Source organism: Scyliorhinus canicula, chromosome 25 (assembly GCF_902713615.1).
Source record: "Scyliorhinus canicula chromosome 25, sScyCan1.1, whole genome shotgun sequence".
NCBI classification, from domain to species: domain Eukaryota; kingdom Metazoa; phylum Chordata; class Chondrichthyes; order Carcharhiniformes; family Scyliorhinidae; genus Scyliorhinus; species Scyliorhinus canicula.
The window spans coordinates 13223215-13244921 of record NC_052170.1 but is presented as its reverse complement, the minus strand read 5'-3'; the positions used below and the strand labels follow the sequence as shown (position 1 = coordinate 13244921).

The following is a 21707-nucleotide window of genomic DNA, read 5'->3' as shown; positions in this document are numbered from 1 at the left end:
TTCCTGTCCTCCCCCACCATAGGTATGTCCAGTTTGTCGAGGAATTGATCCATCCCCGAGCCCCTTCCGGGGCTCCTGGTACATCTTTGCAAAGGCCTTGTTAACCTCTTTTGGGTGTGCTACCATCCTACCATTTCTGCTCCTAACTTGCGGTATATCTTTTGCGGCTGCCTATTTTCTTAACTGGTGTGCCAGCATGCAGCTGGCCTTGTCTCCGTGCTCGTAGAAGGCCATCCGTGCCTGGCAGAGCTGGTGGACTGCCTTTCTGTGGCAAGCTAGTCAAATTCCATCTGCACCTTTTTCCTCTCTAATAGCAGCTCCACAGTTGGGGTCGTGGAGTATCGCCGATCCACCTCCAGTATGGAGGCGAACAGCCGCTGCTTGGCTGCCCTTCTTTCTTGGCCCTTAGGGCCCTATTCGCTATGATTTTGCCCTTAATTACTGCCCTCAGTGCCTCCCAGAATGTGGAAGGTGAGACCTCCCCATTCTGGTGCAGGTTACATAACCCCCACATAACCGTCGTTTTCCAGGTGTGGGATTTCAGCCATCATCTTCCTGACAAATTATGCATCATCCCAGTTTGCAGCATATATATTTACCAAGACTACCAGGGCCCCTTCCAGGGTCCCGCTGATCATCACGTGTGCCCCCACCACCGGATCCTTCATTGTGCTTGTCACCGTGAATGGAACCATCTTGTTGAATACTATGGCCACCCCCCCTCGCCCTGGTGTGGAAACATGTCCCACCCAGCCCTTCTTTACAAGCTGTTGGTCCCTCTCTCTTATTCCTGTAGGGAGGCTATGTCCACCCTCATACTCTTGAGATGGGCGAGCACTCTGGATCTCTTCACTGGCCCGTTGAGGCCCCTCATGTTCCATGTTATAATCCGGAGATGGGGGGGGGGGTTTGCTCCCATTCCTGTGGGGTCAACCATACTCACCCTGTGGGCCTGGCCCTGTTCGTCCGGGCCTGCCAATGCTCAAGGGCCATTCAAGATCCTAATATTTATCATCACCACTGTTGCAACCAGCGCTCTACCATCCCCCGCTTCTCCCCCTTGTCCTCCCCCCTCTAGACCCCCTTCTCCCTTGGCTTTACCCCCTTCCTTGCCTCCCCTGATTCCCCCCCACCTCCCTTTGCCTTCTGTTTCCCCCGAAGCTGTTTTTCCCTTCCATTCTGCCGGCGCTCCCTCCCAGGAGGCGCGGCCTCCTCCTTCGCTATACTCCCGTATACCAGCCTGCTTGCTAGTTTGGCAGCTCCCCTAATAGTCTGGTTCCCCAATTTAACCCCCAGCTATTTTCCTCCCCCCCTCTCTCTGTGCCTCAGATTGCATTCACCCCTGACCTTTTCGACCTCTTGCAGCCCACGTTCTGGCCCTTGCCCGGTATTGCTGTTTGCCCAGTCTATTTTTCTGGACAAACTTGTTGGCCTCCTCTGGGGCGTCAAAATAATGCTCTTTCCCCTAATAAGTGACCCAAAATTTGGAAGGGTAGAGCATGCCAAACCGCAGCACACTTTTGTAGAGCGTGGATTTGGCACCATTTCTGCCTGCCGCTTGGCCAGGTCTGCACCAATGTCCTGGTACAAGCGGATGGAATGTCCGTCCCACTTGCACCTTCTCGCCCTTTTCACCCACCTCAGGATCAGCTCTTTATCTTGATATTTGTGGAACCACACGATTTTTGCCCACAGTGGTTCCCCGGCACTGGGCCACTGCCAAAGCAAACTGTGGGCACGATCTACCTCCGGGGGCTAGGCAAAGCCCTCCTTGCCGACTAGCTTCTGGAATATCGCTGCTGCATATTCCGTGGGGTTTCTCCCCTCCATTCCCAATGGGAGCCGCACAATTCTCAGGTTCTGCCAACATGACGGTTCTCTTGGTCATTGATTTTGTCCTTTAGTACCTTCTGGGTCATGACCAGGCTTGAATGCGTGATCCGGTCCCTTTGGCCCGTGGCAGCTTTTTCAATTTCCCTAGTCATCATCTCCTGGGCCTCTAGTCTCCATATTGTCCATTGCCTCTTTTATGGGGCCGTGCGGCTTCCACTGCCGTCTCGACGGTTGCCAGGAGGTCTCTTCTCTTCTCATCCCTGTGTCTTTGGAGCTCAGAGGTGATAAAGTTTGTCAATTTGTCCATCAGCGTCTGGGAGGTCAACCAGGGTCAACCCTCACCGGCTCCGGGCCTCCACGTGCGGTTCCTGCTCAAAAGTTGATGTTTCCCTCCCCTCGTCTCTGCTGGCTTTTCGGCTGGGTGGTTGGCTTTCTCCCATCTTGTTTGGCAGTAGATGGGGGTGTTAAATTGAGGGATTATAAGTACATTTAGAAAATAAATAAACCTTTATTGTCACAAGTAGGCTTGCATTAACACTGCAATGAAGTTACTGTGAAAAGCCCCTTCCAATGTTGCCACATTCCAGCACCTGTTCGGGTACACAGAAGGAGAACTCAGAATTCTCAGCTGGTACAGGAATTGAACCCGCACTGCTGGCCTTGTTCTGCATCACAAACCAGCTATTTAGCCCACTGAGCTAAACCAGCCCCTCGTGCGCTTTGTACCCGTTTGTTGGGGTTAAAAGGCCATAGTCGTAGTTCTTAGACAAGAGCCACCTTTTGTGCGACCGCTCAGCTCATGGCCACCCTTGGAAGTCGATGAAAATAATTCTAAGTATGGGCTTGACCGGGGAGAAGCTCCCCAGGGCCCGGAAAAGCGAGTAAGTGTAATTAGATAGTCGTGGCAAGTTGGGTGAGTAGTTTAGGCTGGCACGGGGTGAAAGTTTCAGGTATATGCAGGTGCGGGACTTTGTGAGGAAGGTCTTTCTGACCTTCCCAATAGCGCCTGCCTCCTCATTGTTGGAGGCAGTGCTGTCAGTAGGGGGGAGGGTATGTTTCAGCGATTCAAGGAGGATTTTGGAGGAGGACAGGTTGTCCTTTGGGTGTGTTACGGTGAGGTGGAGGGGAAGAGTTGGAGGAGGGTCTGTGGTGTGAGGTGTTGCGGACGGTAAAATCCTCAACTTCGTGTTGAAGGTAGTGTACAGGGCACGCCTTACAAAATCAAGGATGAGTCAGCTGTTCGAGGGGGTGGAGGATATCTGTGAGCGGTGTAGGAGGGGCCCGGTGATCCATGTACATATGTTTTGGTCCTGTCCGAAGCTGGAAGGGTTTTGGAGGATGGTGTTCAGCACTATCTCGGGGGTCTTACATGTGGATGTGGAGCGCGGTCCCCTGGAAGCTATATTCGGGGTGTCAGACCAGCCGGAGCTGCAGGCAGGTGTGGGGGCAGATTTTTTAGCCTTCGCCTCGCTGATTGCTCGCAGTTGGGTCTTGTTGGGGTGGTGGTCAGCTTCTCCACCCTGTGCCTTGGTGTGGCGGGTAGGACCTCCTGGAGTTTTTGACCTTGGAGAAGGTGAGGTTTACGCTGAGGGGGGCGAGTGATGGGTTCTACAATTGTTGGGGTTTGTTCATCATGCATTTCCGGGAGTTGATTATTGGTGACAGTTGAATGGGTTATTTGGAGTTATTTCGTAAAATTGTTCAAAATCTGCTGAATAAATATACTTCAAAAAAAGGATAGCAGTGGGAAACCCATCAACAGAGCCGGCGGGAAATTCCCAACAAAACCCGCCACAATTAACATTCGGAAGCATTTCTGTTAGCGCGCACCCGGTAACTGGGTCAGGCACAATTCAGCCTCTTTCTACAGAAAACAATGACCTGATTGCTGTCTTGAAGATTATTAAATAGTTTGCGAGGGTTAGGGTAACGAAGGGTTAGTGGTTACGAAGGGTAGGTGCAGACTCGATGGACTGAACGGTCTCCTTCTGCACTGTAGGAATTCTGTGGATTCTATTCTATGGAAAACCAATGGGGATTTACCAAGAGAGTGGTGAGAATGTAGAACGTGCCACCACAGGAATGATTGAAGAAAAACGATCATAAGGAATAGGAGCAGAAATAGATAATTCAGTCCCTCAAGCCTGCTCCACCATTCAATATGATCATGGCTGCTCTGACTGTGGCCTTAACTCCACTTCCCCGCCTTTCCCCCCTCAAAGCTCTGTCTCCCTTGTCAATCAAAAATCTGTCTTGAATATATTCAATGACCCAGCAGCCATTGCTCTCTGGGGAAGAGAGTTCCAGACACTAACAACCCTCTGACAGAAGCTATGGCTCCTCATTTCCATCTTAAATGGAAGGCCCTTATTGTGAAACTGTGCCCCCCTGGTTCTAGATTCTTCCATGAGAGGAAACATCCAGGGCAGCATCGTGGTGCAGTGGTTAGCACTGCTGCCTCACAGCGCCGAGGTCCCAGGTTTGATCCTGGCTCGGGGTCACTGTCCGTGTGGAGTTTGCACATTCTCCCCGTGTTTGCGTGGGTTTCGCCCCCACAAAACACAGATGTGCAGGGTAGGTGGATTGGCCACGCTAAATTGCCCCTTAATTGGAAAAAATGTCTTGGGTACTCTTAAAATTTTTTAAATGAGAGGAAACACCCTCTCAACATCTATCTACCCTGTCAAGTCCCCTCAGGGTCCTAAACGAAAGGGAAAATGACTCTGCCAAAGTCATCGGACTCGAAACGTTAGCTCTTTTCTCTCCCTACAGATGCTGCCAGACTTGCTGAGATTTTCCAGCATTTTCCCTTTCGTTTCAGATTCCAGCATCCGCAGTAATTTGCTTTTCCCCTCAGAGTCTTATATGTTTTAATAAGATCACCTCTCATTCTTCTAAACTCCAGCGAGTACAGGCCCAACCTGCTCCAACTTCATCAGACAACCCCTTCTTCCCAGCCTAGTGTATCTTCTCCGAACTGCTTCCAATGAAAGCATACCCTTCTTTAAGTAAGGAGACCAAAACTGTACACAATACTCCAGGTGTGGTCTCACCAAGACTCAGTATAGTTGTAGCAAGACTTCCCTACTTTAATACTCCATCCCTATTTCAATAAAGGCTAACATTTAATTTGCCTTCTTAATTACATAAATTAACAATTTACTCCCAGGATAATCCCGACCCTTGCCCCCCCCCCCCCCCCCCCCCCCCCCCCTGCCATTCCTCTGTGCTGCGAGGGTGAAGTGAAGATGAGTGGGAGGAGGCTTATGTGGAGAAAAACACCAGCATGGATCATGGCCTTTTCTTGCTGTACCTTCTGTGTAACTTTGTGCAATTCTATGCAGGTCAAAGGTTTGGAATGGCTCGTCTCGCTGTACAACAACAACCTAAATGGAATCCTCGCTGATGAAATGGGCCTGGGAAAGACCATTCAGACCATCGCCCTCATCACATACCTCATGGAACACAAGCGCATCAATGGACCCTTCCTCATTATAGTACCTCTCTCGTAAGGAGAAAGCCGTTCACGTCTCTACCTCCCAGAGGCTGAGGACGCAATGTTGGCCAGGACGCCAGGAGAACATCCCCCGCTCCCATTCCAAGAAATCCTCTACATCATCCTGCACCGGTGGAACTGAATAGAGCCTCTGTTTACCACCTCTGCTCAGAGCGTCGGAGGGAAAGGATTCCACAGTTCACCCAGATCCTATGGGGAAGGGGGAGGTAATTTTGACTTGGCTCTCCAGGTGGGAAACCCACAGGATTTATTGGAATGCTGAGTTTACACCTTGTGCCAATATTGACTTCCATGCAGGGTAAAATCGGGTGGAGTGCGACACCAGGTTTCACCTGACTGTCAGTTTCCCAATAGGCGGAATAGGTTAAACTTTTCCCCCACAGTCAGCACAATCTAGAAGAGTCAATACCGTATCAGAAAGGGTAGTAGTTAATCTTTTGATTCATTGACACCTTTTGAACCAAAACCATGAAATCCTTTTCCTCCCTCATTCTTAGCATAACTGGTAAACTGAGGGTCCATCTGATACACTGGTGCAGAGCAGGAAAGCTCTCCCAATGTCCCGGCCAACATGCCTCCCTCAACCGTCGCTGCCAAATACTGCTGTGTGCACAAAGGCTGTGTATTTGCAAACAACGGTTACTTCTAAGTAGCTCGTTGTCTGTGAATCAGTTTTCAGAAGTTTCCAACGTTGTAAAAATATTAATTGTTTGCTGTCACCTTTTTGATCTGCTTAACTTCAGGAAGCAGATACTTACCTGCTCAAGTTCCAAATTGGTTAATGTACATTTCAAGAATTTTACTGCACCCTGTATACATTCTGTCCCTGTGAGAGACAGTACAGTCTCGTTATAACACGACTGTTAAAACCCTACTCCTTTTACATTTCACCATTACCAAACAGGGCAGAGACCATTGTATTCACAGGCTCACTTGAGCACAAGACACATTGCTGCTCAGAGATAGGAGGTGGAGTCTTGCTCTCATTCTCAGTCAAAGTGCTGCATAGAAGCATAGAGTGAAGGTTGGGCATATCCCAGGGAGGGAGTGTCACAGTCTGGTCACTCTTGGACTTCTTTGCTGCTGAGTCAATAGGGCGAGAGTTCAAGTCCCACTCAAGGAGCTTGAGACCATAATCCAGACGGACACTCCTATTGCAGTACTGTGGAAGGTGCTGCACTGTTGGAGGTGCTTTCGTTCAGACGAGGTATAGAGCTAAGCGTTGGTCTTCCCTCCCAGGTGAACATGACATTACTGAAAAACAGGTGATCTGATCTATCTCATTGCTGTTTGCTGTGCACAAAATTGGCTGCTGAATACCCTAATATACAACAATGACTGCACTCCAAAAATAATTGATTGACTGTAAAGCACTGTGGGATGTCCTGAGGTTGCGAAAGTACTATAGAAATGCAAATCCTTTCCTTTCCTGCAGCCGCTGGTTTTGGAATGGCTCTGATGGAGGAGAGAGAACAGAATCTGATGGACCTCTGCTGGCGAGAGGGAACAAGCTCTGATGGAGCTCTGCTGGAAGAGCGGGAACTGATGGAGCACTGCTGGAGGAGAAGGAACAGGCTCTGATGGAGCACTGTTGGAGGAGAGGGAACAAACTCTGATAGAGCTCTACTAAAAGAGAGAGAACAGGGACTAATGGAGCTCTGCTGGAGGAGAGGGAACTGATGGAACTCTGCTGGAGGAGAGGGAACAGGCTCTGATGGAGCTCTGGTGAAAGAGAGGAACAGGCCCTTGTGGAGCTCTGCTGGAAGAGATGAACTGGCTCTGATGGAGCTCTGTTGGCCGAGAGCAACAGGTTCTGATGGAGCTGTGCTGGAGGAGAGGGACCAGTCTCTGGTGAAGGAGAGGAACAGGCTCTGATGGAACCATGCTGGAGGAATGGGATCAGTCTCCGATAGAGCCATGCTGGAATGAGCTTTGATGGATCTCTGCTTGGGGGGGGGGGGGGGGGGGGGGGGGGAGGAGAAGAGGGAGAGAGAGAGCAAGCTTTCACTGAGCCTCTCCGTCAGGCAGTTAAAGGAAGGAACTGCAGGGAAAAGGAATGCATGTAAATGTGGAGAAAAGTATAGATTGAGAATGCAATGTGAGATAGGAGTGATTCCAAGACTGTAACTTAATCTCTAGGCTTGGTTGGATCGAAGATAAACCTTTTAAGTTTTGATGTTACTGTCCATGTGTACTCAAAATGCCAGCCGTGCAGCAAGCACTCTGTACAATAAAGACCCAGTAGTTTCTGTGTATTAACGATCACCTCAGTAATGATCCCAATTGTATTTACAGAACGCTATCAAATTGGGCCTATGAGTTTGATAAGTGGGCACCATCAGTCTCACGGATCTCATACAAGGTAATTCCATTTTCAGGTTTGATGATATGATTTTGTGCACTGGATATTCTAGGGCAAGTGTGTGGCTATTATTGGCTGTGCAGATGCAATCACAATGTTTTTTTTTGATCCTTCTCTTCCTTCTTTCAGGGTTCTCCTGCAGCTCGAAGGGCCTTTGTTCCTCTGCTTAGAAGTGGGAAGTTCAACGTCCTACTCACCACCTATGAATATATCATCAAAGACAAGCATGTTCTTGCCAAGGTGAAAGCTTCCTTTCTTGTAGGTTTCTCTTCTTTTCCCTATCCCCTCAACTCCCCATAGAATAGATCCTGACTCATGCTGGGGTACCATCATGTGGTTCCACCAGAACCAACTTCCCTTTAGTTTGGACCTTACTTAGTTGCCCATTTTTATTTGAGCCCAGATAGCAAGATACCCCAGTGTCTAACCCAGTATCCCCAGTACCAGATCTTTTTCTGCCCATGCTCCCTCATTTCTCCAGTGTATAACCCACTGTCCCTGGTACCCCTGTATCTAACCCTCTGCCCCTGATACCCCAGTATCTAACCCTCTGTCTGTCATACCCCAGTATCTAACCCATTTGGAGTATTATGTCCAATTCTGGGCTGTACACTTTAAGAAGGAAGTCAAGGCCTTAGAGGAGGTGAAGAGGAGATTGACTAGAATGGTAGCAAAGATGAGGGCCGTCAGTCACATGGAGAGACTGGAGAAGCTGGGGTTATTCACTTTAGAGCAGGGAAGGTGAGGAGCAGATTTGATAGAGGTGTTCAAAATTAACAAGGATTTTGATCGTGTAAATAAGGAGAAATCGCATCTAGGAGCAGTGGAGGATGCAGTTTTAAGTTGGATTGGCAATAGAACCAGAGCTCAGATGAATCTACTTTTTAATGCAGTGAGTTGTAATTTGGAATGTGCTGCCTGAAAAGTTGGTGGAAACAGATACAACATTAACTTTCAAAAGGGATTTGGTAAAAACGTGAAGCGGGAAAAAAATATTGCATGACTGTGGGGCCACAGCGGTGAAGTAGGTGCCCCAATATCTAACTGTTTGCCCCTCATACCCAAGTATCTAACCACTGCCCCTCATATCCCAGTATCTAACCCACTGCCCTTCATACCCAAGTATCTAACCACTGCTCCTCATATCCCAGTATCTAACCCACTGCCCCGGTACCCCAGTATCTAACCCCTGCCCCTCATATCCCAGTATCTAACCCTCTGCCCCTCATATCCCAGTATCTAACCCTCTGTCCCTCATATCCCAGTATTTAGCCCACTGCCCTGGTACCCCAATATCTAACCCACTGTCCTGTTACACCTGTACCTAACCGTCTGCCCCTCATACCCAAGTATCTAACCTCTGCCCCTCATATCCCAGTATCTAACCCCTGCCCCATATGTCCCAGTATCTAACCCTCTATCCCTCATATTCCAGTATCTAACCCACTGCCCCTCATACCCAAGTATCTAACCTCTGCCCCTCATATCTCAGTATCTAACCCACTGCCCCTGGTACCCCAGTATCTAGCCCACTGTCCTGTTACACCAGTATCTAACCGTCTGCCCCTCATACCCAAGTATCTAACCCTCTGCCCCATATATCCCAGTATCTAACCCTCTGTCCCTCATATCCCAGTATCTAACCCACTGCCCTGGTACCCCAGGAACTAACCCTCCCCTCATACCCAAGTATCTAACCTCTGCCCCTCATATCCCAGTATCTAACCCACTGCCCCTGGTACCCCAGTATCTAGCCCACTGTCCTGTTACACCAGTATCTAACCGTCTGCCCCTCATACCCAAGTATCTAACCCTCTGCCCCATATATCCCAGTATCTAACCCTCTGTCCCTCATATCCCAGTATCTAACCCACTGCCCCTGGTACCCCAGTATCTAGCCCACTGTCCTGTTACACCAGAACCTAACCATCTGCCGCTCATACCCAAGTATCTAACCTCTGCCCCTCATATCCCAGTATCTAACCCTCTGCCCCATATATCCCAGTATCTAACCCCTGCCCCATATATCCCAGTATCTAACCCACTGCCCTTCATATCCCAGTATCTAACCCACTGCCCCTCATACCCAAGTATCTAACCACTGCTCCTCATATCCCAGTATCTAACCCACTGCCCCTGGTACCCCAGTATCTAGCCCACTGTCCTGTTACACCAGTATCTAACCGTCTGCTCTTCATACCCAAGTATCTAAGCATCTGCCCCATATATCCCAGTATCTAACCCTCTGTCCCTCATAGCCCAGTATCTAACCCACTGCCCCGGTACCCCAATATCTAGCCCACTGTCCTGTTACACCAGTATCTAACCGTCGGCCCCTCATACCAAGTATGTAACCCCTGCCCCTCATATCCCAGTATCTAACCCTCTGCCCCATATATCCCAGTATCTAACCCCTGCCCCATATATCCCAGTATCTAACCCCTGCCCCATATATCCCAGTATCTAACCCCTGCCCCATATATCCCTGTATCTAACCCACTGCCCTTCATATCCCAGTATCTAACCCACTGCCCCTCATACCCAAGTATCTAACCACTGCTCCTCATATCCCAGTATCTAACCCACTGCCCCTGGTACCCCAGTATCTAGCCCACTGTCCTGTTACACCAGTATCTAACCGTCTGCTCTTCATACCCAAGTATCTAAGCATCTGCCCCATATATCCCAGTATCTAACCCTCTGTCCCTCATATCCCAGTATCTAACCCACTGCCCCGGTACCCCAGTATCTAGCCCACTGTCCTGTTACACCAGTATCTAACCGTCTGCCCCTCATACCCAAGTATGTAACCCCTGCCCCTCATATCCCAGTATTTAACCCACTGCTCTGGTACCCCAATATCTAACCCTCTGTCCGTCATACCCCAGTATCTAACCCTCTGCCCCTCATATCCCAGTATCTAACCCACTGCCCTGGTACCCCAGGAACTAACCCTCCCCTCATACCCCAGTATCTAACCCTCTGCCCCTGGTACTTCAATGTTTTTCTAATTTGAGAGACCTACAGGTCCACTGTATAATAACAGAATAATATAGCACAGAAGGAGACAATTTGGCCTATCATATCTGTGCCAGTGTTTTGACAGAGCTATCCAATTAATCCCCTACTTCCCCGCTGTGGCCCCACAGTCATGCAATTTTTTTTTTCGCTTCACCTTTTTAACCAAATCCCTTTTGAAAGTTAATGTTTACAACAGATTACAACTCACTGCATTAAAAAGTAGATTCATCTGAGCTCTGGCTCTATTGCCAATCCAACTTAAAATTGCATCCTCCACTGCTCCTAGATGCAATTTCTCCTTATTTACACGATCAAAATCCTTGTTAATTTTGAACACCTCTATCAAATCTGCTCCTCACCTTCCCTGCTCTAAAGTGAATAACCCCAGCTTCTCCAGTCTCTCCATGTGACTGACGGCCCTCATCTTTGCTACCATTCTAGTCAATCTCCTCTTCACCTCCTCTAAGGCCTTGACTTCCTTCTTAAAGCGTACAGCCCAGAATTGGACATAGTACTCCAAATGGGCCCCAACCAGTGATTTATAAAAATTTGCCAATAACCTATTTCCTTTTGTACACCTCAACATCTGGTAATTCTGTATATCATTGTAGCAACCTTCTCAACTTGTCTTGCCATTTTCAATGATTTGGGTGCATCCATCTGGAGGTCTCTGTTCTTGCATTCCTTTTGAAATTGTATAATTTTGTTTATATTGCTCCTCCTCATTCTTCTTATAAAATCCATCACCTCTCTGCAGTAAATTACATCTGCTATGGGGTACCCTGTCACATCAATACGTTTGGGATCCATTCCTCAGAGTCATTGCCTGTCCTGTAGATATTTGCTCCCTGATTTTCATCGTCTATCTGTTTCCCTTATACCCCTCTCATTATGCAGTTTCCCAGGTGAAGATTAATTTCACGAAGAGCCAGTTTGCTGACTATTGTCACTGTTTTATGCTCCTCCTCAGATCCGTTGGAAGTACATGATAGTGGATGAGGGTCACCGGATGAAGAATCACCACTGTAAACTAACACAAGTGCTGAATACACATTACGTCGCACCACGCCGCCTGTTGCTCACTGGCACCCCACTGCAGAACAAGCTGCCCGAGCTGTGGGCACTCCTCAACTTCCTGCTGCCCACTATTTTCAAAAGCTGCAACACATTCGAGCAGTGGTTCAACGCCCCCTTTGCCATGACAGGAGAAAAGGTACATTCAAGGGTGAGGGGCCTGAGTCACTACTTTACAAACAGGTGTGTCAAATCAACTGCAGCAACCTATACTTATACAGCACCTTCGACCTCCTATAGCCTCATAATTCTCCCGGGATCTCTGCACTGCTCCAATTCGGACCTCTTGAGTATCTCCGATTTTAATCCTCCGTCATTGGCGGCTGTGTTTCAGCTGCTAAGGACTTAAGCTCTGGAATTTCCTTCCCAACCCTCTCTGTCTCTCTACCTATCCTCCTTTAAGACGCTCCTTAAGGCTACCTCATTGACCAAACTGTTGGTCACCTGTCCTAATATCTCCTCATGTGGCTGGGTGTCAAATGTTGTTTGAATCCACTATGAGCAGGAAATGACAGGTTTAGGTTTGTATTTTTAGCTCAAAATCCCACCTCACTGTGAGCAGAAAGCCACTGACATATACCAAACGTTTCCTTTTGGCAGTTCTGAATGAAGGATCTTCTGAAAAGGAACCTTCTATTTAGTTATATCTGATCAGTAACTTTGTGTCTTGGCTGCTTTACAGTTGCCTGCATAGGTGCGCCAAATTCTCCCGAGTTGGGTGCGCAGTGACTAACAGTCATCTCTGAATATTAACACTAACCTGCCCAGAGGTACGTGAAGAGCACACAGAGGACAGTTCCAGGGCTCTGACTGGATTTATGACACTCTTAAGACCCTGCTTGCCCTGTAGGATGGATGCAAAAGATGTCCGGGCCCTATATAGGAGAAAAGCACAGGAGTTATCCCCAGTGTCCTGGCCAATATTCATCTCTCAACCAACATTGCCAAAAAAAAGATTATCTCTCATTATCACATGCTATTTGTGAGAGCTTTCTTTTTTAAAAATAAATTTAGAGACCCAATTATTATTTTGTTTTCCAATTAAGGGGCAATTTAGCGTGGCCAATCCACCAACCCTGCACATCTTTGGGTTGTGGGGGGTGAAACCCACGCAGACACAGGGAGAATGTGCAAACTCCACACGGACAGTGACCCAGGGCCTGGATTCGAACCCGGGTCCTCAGCACCGCAGTCCCAGTGCGAAACACTGCGCCCCATGCCACCCCATTATGAGAGCTTCCTGTACAAAAATTGGCTGCCACGTTTCCTGCATTACAAAAATGGCTACCTTTCAAAAGTAGTTAATGGGCCGTAAAGTATATTGGGGCATCCTCAGCTTGTGAAAGGCGTGATCGAAATTTCAGTATGATAGTGGTTTTTTAAAAATACATTCCTTTTCATGACATAGATTGTAACGTAAATTGGTGAGCTGTCACCATAGTGTTTAACATGTCCTTTAACACAGGTGGATCTAAATGAAGAGGAGACTATTCTCATTATCAGACGCTTGCACAAGGTTCTCCGCCCTTTCCTGTTGCGGCGATTGAAAAAGGAAGTCGAAGCTCAGCTGCCTGAGAAGGTGACTTCCTCTCCTGTGTGGTTTGAATGTGTCTGTGGGCTGGGGAAATGGGGAGACGGGACACCTACTTCTGATGGTTTTTAAGCTAGCTGTTCACCTAGCCACAGTAACTACAGCCCAACAGTGACACCACTGACTCTGCTGGACTGTGCTGACTGCGAAGACTAAACTAGGCTTGGTTCAGTCACAAAACCAATGGCCAATTCACTCATCTGAACCTCCAGCGGGACCTCATGAGATGTTGATCCATCCCTTGGATAGTGACAAGTCTAATGACCCATTCCCACATTTTGCATGCCTATTCATTCTAGTCGAATCTGCAACTCTTACGGTGGCTCTAATAACCTTCCGATGCTGGGTAACCTACATAAACCCATCGCAGTCCATCTGTTTTATAATCACTGTTTTATACAGGTTTGACACGACGCATCTTTTAATATTCAATATCACACAATTGTCTTTTTATTTATACTCTCACTTCAGTTAACATTTTCTAAATCCTACCCGAACATTTGACAACGTGTGAGCAGTTTCTGTAGCTGAATAAATTCCCACAGTTAATTGTAAATGCACAGTAGCTGAGAGCTCACAGTATTGTTAACAATTAGGCGACCCAGTTAGAAAGTGAGACTGAACTTCAGAATTTAGCAATGTTCTCAGACCACCAGCTGCTAATGGTGCCATTAGTTTATTGAGAATCCTGTCACCTCTCCCCTCTCCATCCCGAACAGTAAGTGGGTGGGTGTCAGTGGAAGAAGATTGTATTTCACAGTCCACAACACATTTCCTTATGTGGATCATCTTCACCCTCCCTCCCCTCTCCTGTCCCTTTGTTCTGCTCAGTTCCACTTTATCAAACCGGAAAAAAAGCCTGATCTTACCAGAACCTAACATTCTTCTTAGTGTGGGTCTGTCAGGGAGTCAGTTCCTCTGTTGGGTCAGAAAGCTGAACCACACTGGGTTTACTCTCATACTCTGTGAGTGCACTTACCTCTTGTGTGGGTGCACCCACCTCACGTGTGAGTATATCTGTATTGTATGTGTATATACACTCATCGTGATTATACCTGCTTGTGTGTGAGTGTGTTGACTTCATGTGGGCCTGGGCAGTCAAAGCCATAAGCTAAACTGGCTACTCTAGCTAATAGTGTGCTTTATTCCCTAATAGGTGGAATACGTCATTAAATGCGACATGTCAGCTTTGCAGAGGGTCCTGTACCGCCACATGCAGGCCAAGGGAGTGCTGCTGACCGATGGCTCAGAGAAGGACAAAAAGGTTTGGAAGCGGTCCAGTTATCTTTCAGCACTAATCTATTCATTGGGGCAATGGCTGTGGGTTAACGATCACCATTATCGATCATGAATTGTTTTTGGGCAATATGGTTCATTCACCTGACAAAATGGCCTCCCACAGTCTCTGGCTGTCTTTGGGGAGTAGTCATTGTAATTGCATTACAATCAACTGGTGAAGTTCTGGCCAGGTTTTTTGCAGTTTTGTGAATTTATCTGGAGTGTGCTAGCAGAGGCATCTGAAATCATGTTTTTGGGACAGGCTAAAAAGAAACGGGGTGTTTCCCATTGTTGAAGCGGTCTAATGCAGGATATAAGATTAGAATCATAGAATCCCTACAGTGCAGAAGGAGGGCATTCGGCCCATCAAGTCTGCTCCAACCCTTCAAAAGACCACCCTACCTCGGCACAATTCCCATCCTATTCCTGCAACCCCACCCTAAGGGGCAATTTATCATGACCAGTCCACCTAGCTTGCACATCTTCGGGCTGTGGGAGGAAACCGGAGCACCCAGAGGAAACTCATGCAAATAAGGGGAGAACATGCAAACTCCACACATTCACTGGAGGTCGGAATCAAACCCAAGTTCCTGGTGCTGTGAGGCAGCAGTGCTAACCACTGTGCCACCGAGCCGCCCAAATTAAATTAAAGAATATTGAGGACTGGGAGAAGGACAACTCTTGTGATGCTGTGGAATGCATGACTTTAATTAATTTCTGAAACTAAGCCACTGTCCATATTTAACAATAGCAAAGAAACTTGCAATTCTGTAATGCCCTAAAATCTCCCAAGACACTTTACGTCTTGACGCTCAAATTTGACATCAAGCCAGAAATATGACGACAGATGACCTTCAAAGAGGTTTTAAGGAGTATCTGAAAGCAGTGTTTTTCAAACTTTTTTTCTGGGGACCCATTTTTACCAACTGGCCAACCTTTGTGACCCACGCCGGCCGACCTTTGTGACCCACGCCGGCTGACCTTCGCGACCCACCATTTTCTCTTCCCTTGTTTGCTGCTGACAAAATGAAGCAATCGCAATCGTGCTCAAAGCACTTGATGGCGACATTCAGGGGGCGTGACCTGCTCTCTGCCTGCCTTGCAACAGCCGCAGCAGCCGGCTTTTTAACCTTCTTTTGTTGTATTCCCAATTCTGGCTTCTTGTGTATTTCCTTTGCTCCACAATTGGTAGCCGTACTGTCGGCTGCAATTGCCCTAAACTCTGGAAAATCTTCCTGAAACCACTCTGCCTCTTTAACTCTCCCTCACTTCCTTTAAGCCTCTCCGTCCGTTGCGGCGCTCCTGATTGCACAAATTCGTTCCCAGCAGCCGGCTTTTAACAATGCCGGCTGGGAGCGACCTTCATAAAGGCCGCGACCATATTAAAAAAATGCGGCCGCACTGCGCATGCGTGCGCGCTCATCGGTGCCCATGCGCAAACATTTGTGCATGCACACCGATGAGCAAACACGCATCCGCAGTGCGGCCGCATTTTTTTAATATGATTGCGGCCTTTATGAAGGCCGCTCCCAGCCGGCATTGTTAAAAGCCGGCTGTTGCGCGTGAATTTGCGCAATTGGGAGCGCCGCGGCGGACGGCTTCGCAACCCTGGGTCGCGACCCTGACTTTGAAAATGCCTGTCTTAAAGAAAGAAAGCAAGATAGAGAGGTGGAGAGGTGTTGGAGGGAATTCCAGAGCTTGCGCCCCAGCCAGTTGAAGGCATGGTGATCAATGGTGGAGTGATTGGGTTGGGGATGCAGGAGGCCAGAATTGGAGTGCAGATCTTCGGTAGAACCATAGGAGGCTACAGTGATAGGGAGGGGCAATTTGAAAATAATTACTTGAATTTTAAAATGGAGGCATTTCTGATATGGGAGCCAGCGTAGGGGGTGAAGGATGAATGGGTCTTGGTGCAAGTTAGGTAGGTAGTTGAACAATATGGTAAGAGGTTGGGAGACTACCCATTTTTACTATAAACACCCAACACAGACTAGTTGAGCTGAATAACTTGTTGCAACCTTTATGTAATTGTACGCTGTGTGGAAATGCAAACTCATAAGTTTAAAAGATCCAATTGGGCTTTGTAATCTTCATCCAATTTTTGAATTTCAGGAATTATAATTTCTTTAAGTGCCATCGCTGTGAGGACAGGATGTTGTCCCAGCACAATGAACAACGTCCTCTCCTGAAGTCATTTGGTGTCAGATCCTCTATCCTCTGTTCAGGCTAACTTCTGCCATTTAACTGTGAGCTCTTTGCCTCATTCTATTTAGGGCAAGGGAGGCACTAAGACACTGATGAACACAATCATGCAACTGAGAAAAATTTGCAACCACCCGTACATGTTCCAGCACATCGAGGTAAGCAGCTCTGCCCAGCCTTGGACAGCGTCATGGGGGGATGGATGGCACTCTGATGCAACACCACTGTTTGCTCAGGATCATCGCTGTGCCCCTGAGAATAAATTACTGGCTATCTGCCAAAGCCCCAGTTACTCTTGCGGAAGCTCTTTTAATATGTAGTTCGCCTGATCTTCGTTCCCTCAAGCAGAGAGCTGCAGAGCAGGAGCTCAGAATGAGGTATGAATCTAAACAGCATAATGTGGGTGGCAAATGGGCTGTGTTCCTGCCCCTCATTACTTACCCATGGACCTGTGCTGGTAAATATGCATGTGTGCACACATGGTTGTTCGCATGTATACGCATGATTGCAAGCATGCACACCAGTGATTGTGCACATGTAGCTGTTGTGTAGAGAACTGTTGAGAACAAGGTTGGGTTGAGCCTGGATTTTCCAATCCCTGGATAGCATACAGGATGAAACACCCAGCCTGGTTTCTTAATGTCTTCCTACCTCACACAAGCATATGAAGAGTGGGATGGTTTGCAATTGCAACTGGTAACATTGACCAGCAAGCTTTGCAACAGTCTGAGGATTTTGGTTGGAGTGGCTCAGCGCTGGTGTATTGGGGCTTTGAGCCAGTCAATAGTTTAATGCTGAACTTGTCCGGAGATATGCAACTCCGCTCAGCTGGTGCTAGAGTGACCGTGTAATGGATAGGACACCAAGAGTGAGCACCGTCAGAACACGATAGGACACCGCATGGCTCGTCATTCAGTTGTGTCAATTATGTGTCTATGTGTGCTTTTTACAAATGACGATTACAAAATTCATTCTGTGACCACAGCAGTCATAATACAATATTCCTGCAGTCTCTTGTTCTCAGCATTAATACCGGTTCCCAGCAGACTAACATGTGTGGAGGTAGTCTGTTGTAAAATCTCTTTGCATGGCTGCTCTCTGAACATGCGATGGACAATCAGCTCATGCTTCTACATTCCTCTTTGTCAGTTGACCGCAGCAGAGTGTGTGTGGCTGTGAACGTGTATGTAGAGAGGGAACTACTGGCCCTGTGTACTTCTTCTTGTAAATAAAGTTACTTTCTGTTTCACTCTACAAACCTGGGCTGGATTCTTCATGGCCCTCACAAAAGATACCTTGGAAGTGAGGTGTGGAAATGTGCTCATGTAGGTTGGCTGTGAAAATCAAAACCAATCCAATCACAAGCCCAGTGACCCAAATAGGACAGTGTGATTGACCATAGTGGGATTCTTCTTCCCCTGGACAGTCAGTCTCTCGGGATCGAGGATGACTTGCTTCTGCTCCAGTTAGATGGGTTCTGAGATGGCTGTCGAGACCAATCTGCAGTCTCTGCCATGTGAAGGGCAGGTGGTGCTTGAAGGGTTGGGTACATGGGTTGCTTGGAGATTTATGGTCTCCTTGATGCCTCAACTTTACCTCTACCCTCTGCATGTTCCTGACGAAGATCTTCCATGTCTTTGGTCCCTTCCTCGTTGAGTCGTCTCTATTTTGATCGGTCACAAGCCAGAGTCTCCCATGAGTCTGTGGGGATGTTTGACCTCTTCAGGAATGCTCATGCCTCAAGGATTGCGCTGTCTTCCTGGGCGTATCCTGCAGGACCAAGTTCCGAGTAGAACAGTTGCTTTGGGAGTCTGGCATTAAACAAACAAACATGTCCTGGGTGTATACTGGGTACAGTGTTGCAGCTCTCCTGAATATTGTGATATTTGCTCATGTCCTTCCTATATACCTCTTCATCCCTTTTTTTTCCTTAACCAGGAGTCTTTTTCGGAACATTTGGGATTTACTGGAGGTATCGTACAAGGGTAAGTGAGACCAGTCTCTGGACAACAAATCACAAAGCAACACCCACCTGGGCTGAACAAGCTGCAATGTGCAATGAGTCTAACTAACTGAGTGTAATGATGAGCTTCACAAGTCAGGCTGAGTTTCACTAACTGAGTGTGCATGAATGAGTCTAGTAACCAGGATGCAGCTGAAGACAGATTTAAACACTGAGCTGCTTAATATCTTGCTCCATACTGTACTGGCTGTGCTAATCTGAGCTACTTCCCTAATCATGGACAGTACAATAATTGGTCAAAATGGCTGCGATGAGTTGAAAATGTCTGTGACCCTTAGCAGGAACACAGAGAATCTCCGCTTAACAAACAGATGTTAAAAAAAAACTCCACATTACACATTATCACTCCCTGATCAGTATTTCAAATACTAGAATGGTTTGGTTGCCTGATGGTCACGAGCAACTGTGGCTCAAAGCCAGGGAGCTTGGATAGTGATGTTCTGAGTATGTTGGTTGCTGTGCAGCAAAATATAGGTGAAAGAAGGCTGATTGCGGTCTGATGAGATGTTGCCTGATGGCGGCTAATTAGTGCTGAGCTTATGAGCAGGCAACTCAAGAGTCTTCAATGACCCCGACACCAACACTAAAGAGAGCCTGGTGTGTTTGTGTGGGTATCACAGGTGATCAGAGGGGTCATTTTTAACAATACCATGCAATTATACGGCACCTTTAACATAGTTAATCATTGTAACACACTTCACCGGACCATTATTGAACAAAATTGGAACACTAAACCACATAAGGAGATGTTATGATAGTCGACCAAAAGCTTAGTCAAAGAGTAGGTTTTAAGGAGCCTCTTAAAGAAGAGAAAAAAGAGATGGAGAGATTAAGGGAGGGAATTCAGAATTTAGACAGCTAAAGGCCAGGCTACCATGGTGGTGTGAAGTCAGGAAGGCTCAAAAGGCCAGAACTGGAGGAGCACAGAGATCTCGAAGGGCTGCAGGCCTGAAGCAGGGCATGGAGATTGGGGCGCGGAGCTGTGAGGAATTTGAAAACAAGGATGAGAAAGTTAAAATCAAATCGACGATGAACAAGTAGTGATTATTTTCAGATTAGTTTGGGATGCCATTATTGTGGGATGCCTGACACCCCTGTCTGGCACTGATTGGGAGGCTGGTGTAGAATCCTGTTGAATCATGTTATTTGCTGATAGGGCTGATCTTTACCGAGCTTCAGGGAAGTTCGAACTGCTGGACAGGATTCTCCCCAAGCTGCGAGCCACCAATCACAGGGTGCTGCTCTTCTGCCAGATGACCTCGCTGATGACCATCATGGAAGACTACTTCGCGTACCGCAGCTTCAAGTACCTCCGACTGGACGGTGAGTGGTACTATTGGCTCCTGCACCCCCAGTCCTGCTGGGGATACAGTTCTACAGGCAGCACTCTCTGTCCCACACCATATCTCATTCAAATGGCATATTCTCTGAGTATAGATAGTTGAGGGCAGTCATTTTAACCCAACCTATGCCAGGGAACTCATCACATCCTTGGTGCAATACAAGTTTAACATCCCACCCAATGTTGCTGACCATTGAAGTAATTTGCACCTGATCCTGTCAGTTTCCAGATGAGCCATAGGTTATAATTATCCCCCCTCCCGCCAAATATTAGTAGATCACCACAATCAATCCTAACCTTGGTGCAAAATGAAAAGTACGGCAGAAGCTGAAAATGTTTTGATTTAGCTCCTTACCTCATGATAGCAGAGGATAACTAGGTACCAATCAGGATAACTAGGTACCAGTTGCAGAGGCTGCACTAGCAACCTGACTCAGATGAGCTCACTTAGTTGAAACAAAAGACCAGAAACAGATACTTTACCTTTCTTACGGCAATCACCAAGAGAGACAATTGGGAAAGCTCCATGTTTCCTCTCCATATTGAAGTCCGAGCCGGGGGATTCTGGACGTCCTGTCCCAATGCTGGAAAATTGACACGGTGGGAATTACATCCGCCCTGACTGAGACCTCGTCCCAAATTTGGGGATACGGGGAGGGCTTAATTGCATAACAGAGTGGATAATTTCTGTACTGGACCACGTGCTCCACATAGGCACAGGAAGCCTGGGTGGCACCTTGCACACTGTGCGAGGGAGGGGGTGTAGAGGGAGTGTTATGGCCCAAAGAGCATCCATAGAGAAAGATTTTGAGAATTTGCGGTGACCTCTCAAGGTGCTGCATCTCGATAGAGAACCCGTGGCTGTTTTTATTTTTTTAAAATATAAATTTAGAGTAACCAATTATTTTTTTTTCCAATTAAGGGGCAATTTAGTGTGGCCAATCCACTTACCCTGCACATTTTTAGGTTGTGGGGGTGAAACCCATGCAGACACGGGGAGAATGTGCAAACTCTGCACGGACAGTGACCCAGAGCTGGGATTCGAACCTGGGTCCTCAGCGCCATAGGCAGCAATGCTAACCACTGTGCCACGTGCCGCCCCCGTGGCTGTTTTTATGCCTGCCAGCTTAATTTGGGCAGATGCTGGGTGGTACTACTAGATATCTGGAGGACACTGACACCTGCTTGCAAATATGATGCCTGGACACAGGTTAGTTGGGTAGAAGAAGCTCCCTTCCCAGTAGGCGACCTTCAGCTCGGCAGTTCACCAGTGTACCCAAGGAGTTTCAAAAACACAAAATGATTTTCCAGTAGGGACTGATGCCCTGCCTCCCAGCAAGACTACACGTTATGTGGCACAGGCACATTGGGCTGAATGGTCTCCTGCTGTACTGTTATATTGTGATTCCTCAGCACCTGTTATGGGTTACATCTACCACCAGGTGGAGCTGTATGATAGCTCTG

General features: G+C 47.6%; 1 protein-coding gene and 1 long non-coding RNA gene across 9 annotated transcripts in view; one reads left to right on the top strand and one right to left on the bottom strand.

The window, feature by feature from the left end:
• LOC119957083 overlaps positions 1-21707 on the bottom strand; it is a 110504-nt gene that overhangs the window by 35112 nt on the left and 53685 nt on the right. Inside the window, exon 3 of the long non-coding RNA XR_005458737.1 lies at positions 12568-12682. This is a non-coding gene — a long non-coding RNA (uncharacterized LOC119957083). The remainder of the gene's footprint in view (positions 1-12567; positions 12683-21707) is intronic.
• Positions 1-21707, top strand: part of smarca4a (SWI/SNF related, matrix associated, actin dependent regulator of chromatin, subfamily a, member 4a) — a 115301-nt gene that overhangs the window by 57356 nt on the left and 36238 nt on the right. For all 8 annotated transcript variants that reach the window (XR_005458736.1, XM_038784744.1, XM_038784742.1 and 5 more), the window contains exons 17-25: positions 5178-5341; positions 7646-7712; positions 7842-7952; positions 11704-11946; positions 13273-13386; positions 14555-14662; positions 16950-17036; positions 18817-18863; positions 20058-20224. Coding sequence is in view for 7 of the 8 variants with exons in the window: in XM_038784744.1 (XP_038640672.1) it covers positions 5178-5341; positions 7646-7712; positions 7842-7952; positions 11704-11946; positions 13273-13386; positions 14555-14662; positions 16950-17036; positions 18817-18863; positions 20058-20224 (1108 nt within the window). In the remaining variant the exon portion in view is untranslated. The remainder of the gene's footprint in view (positions 1-5177; positions 5342-7645; positions 7713-7841; positions 7953-11703; positions 11947-13272; positions 13387-14554; positions 14663-16949; positions 17037-18816; positions 18864-20057; positions 20225-21707) is intronic.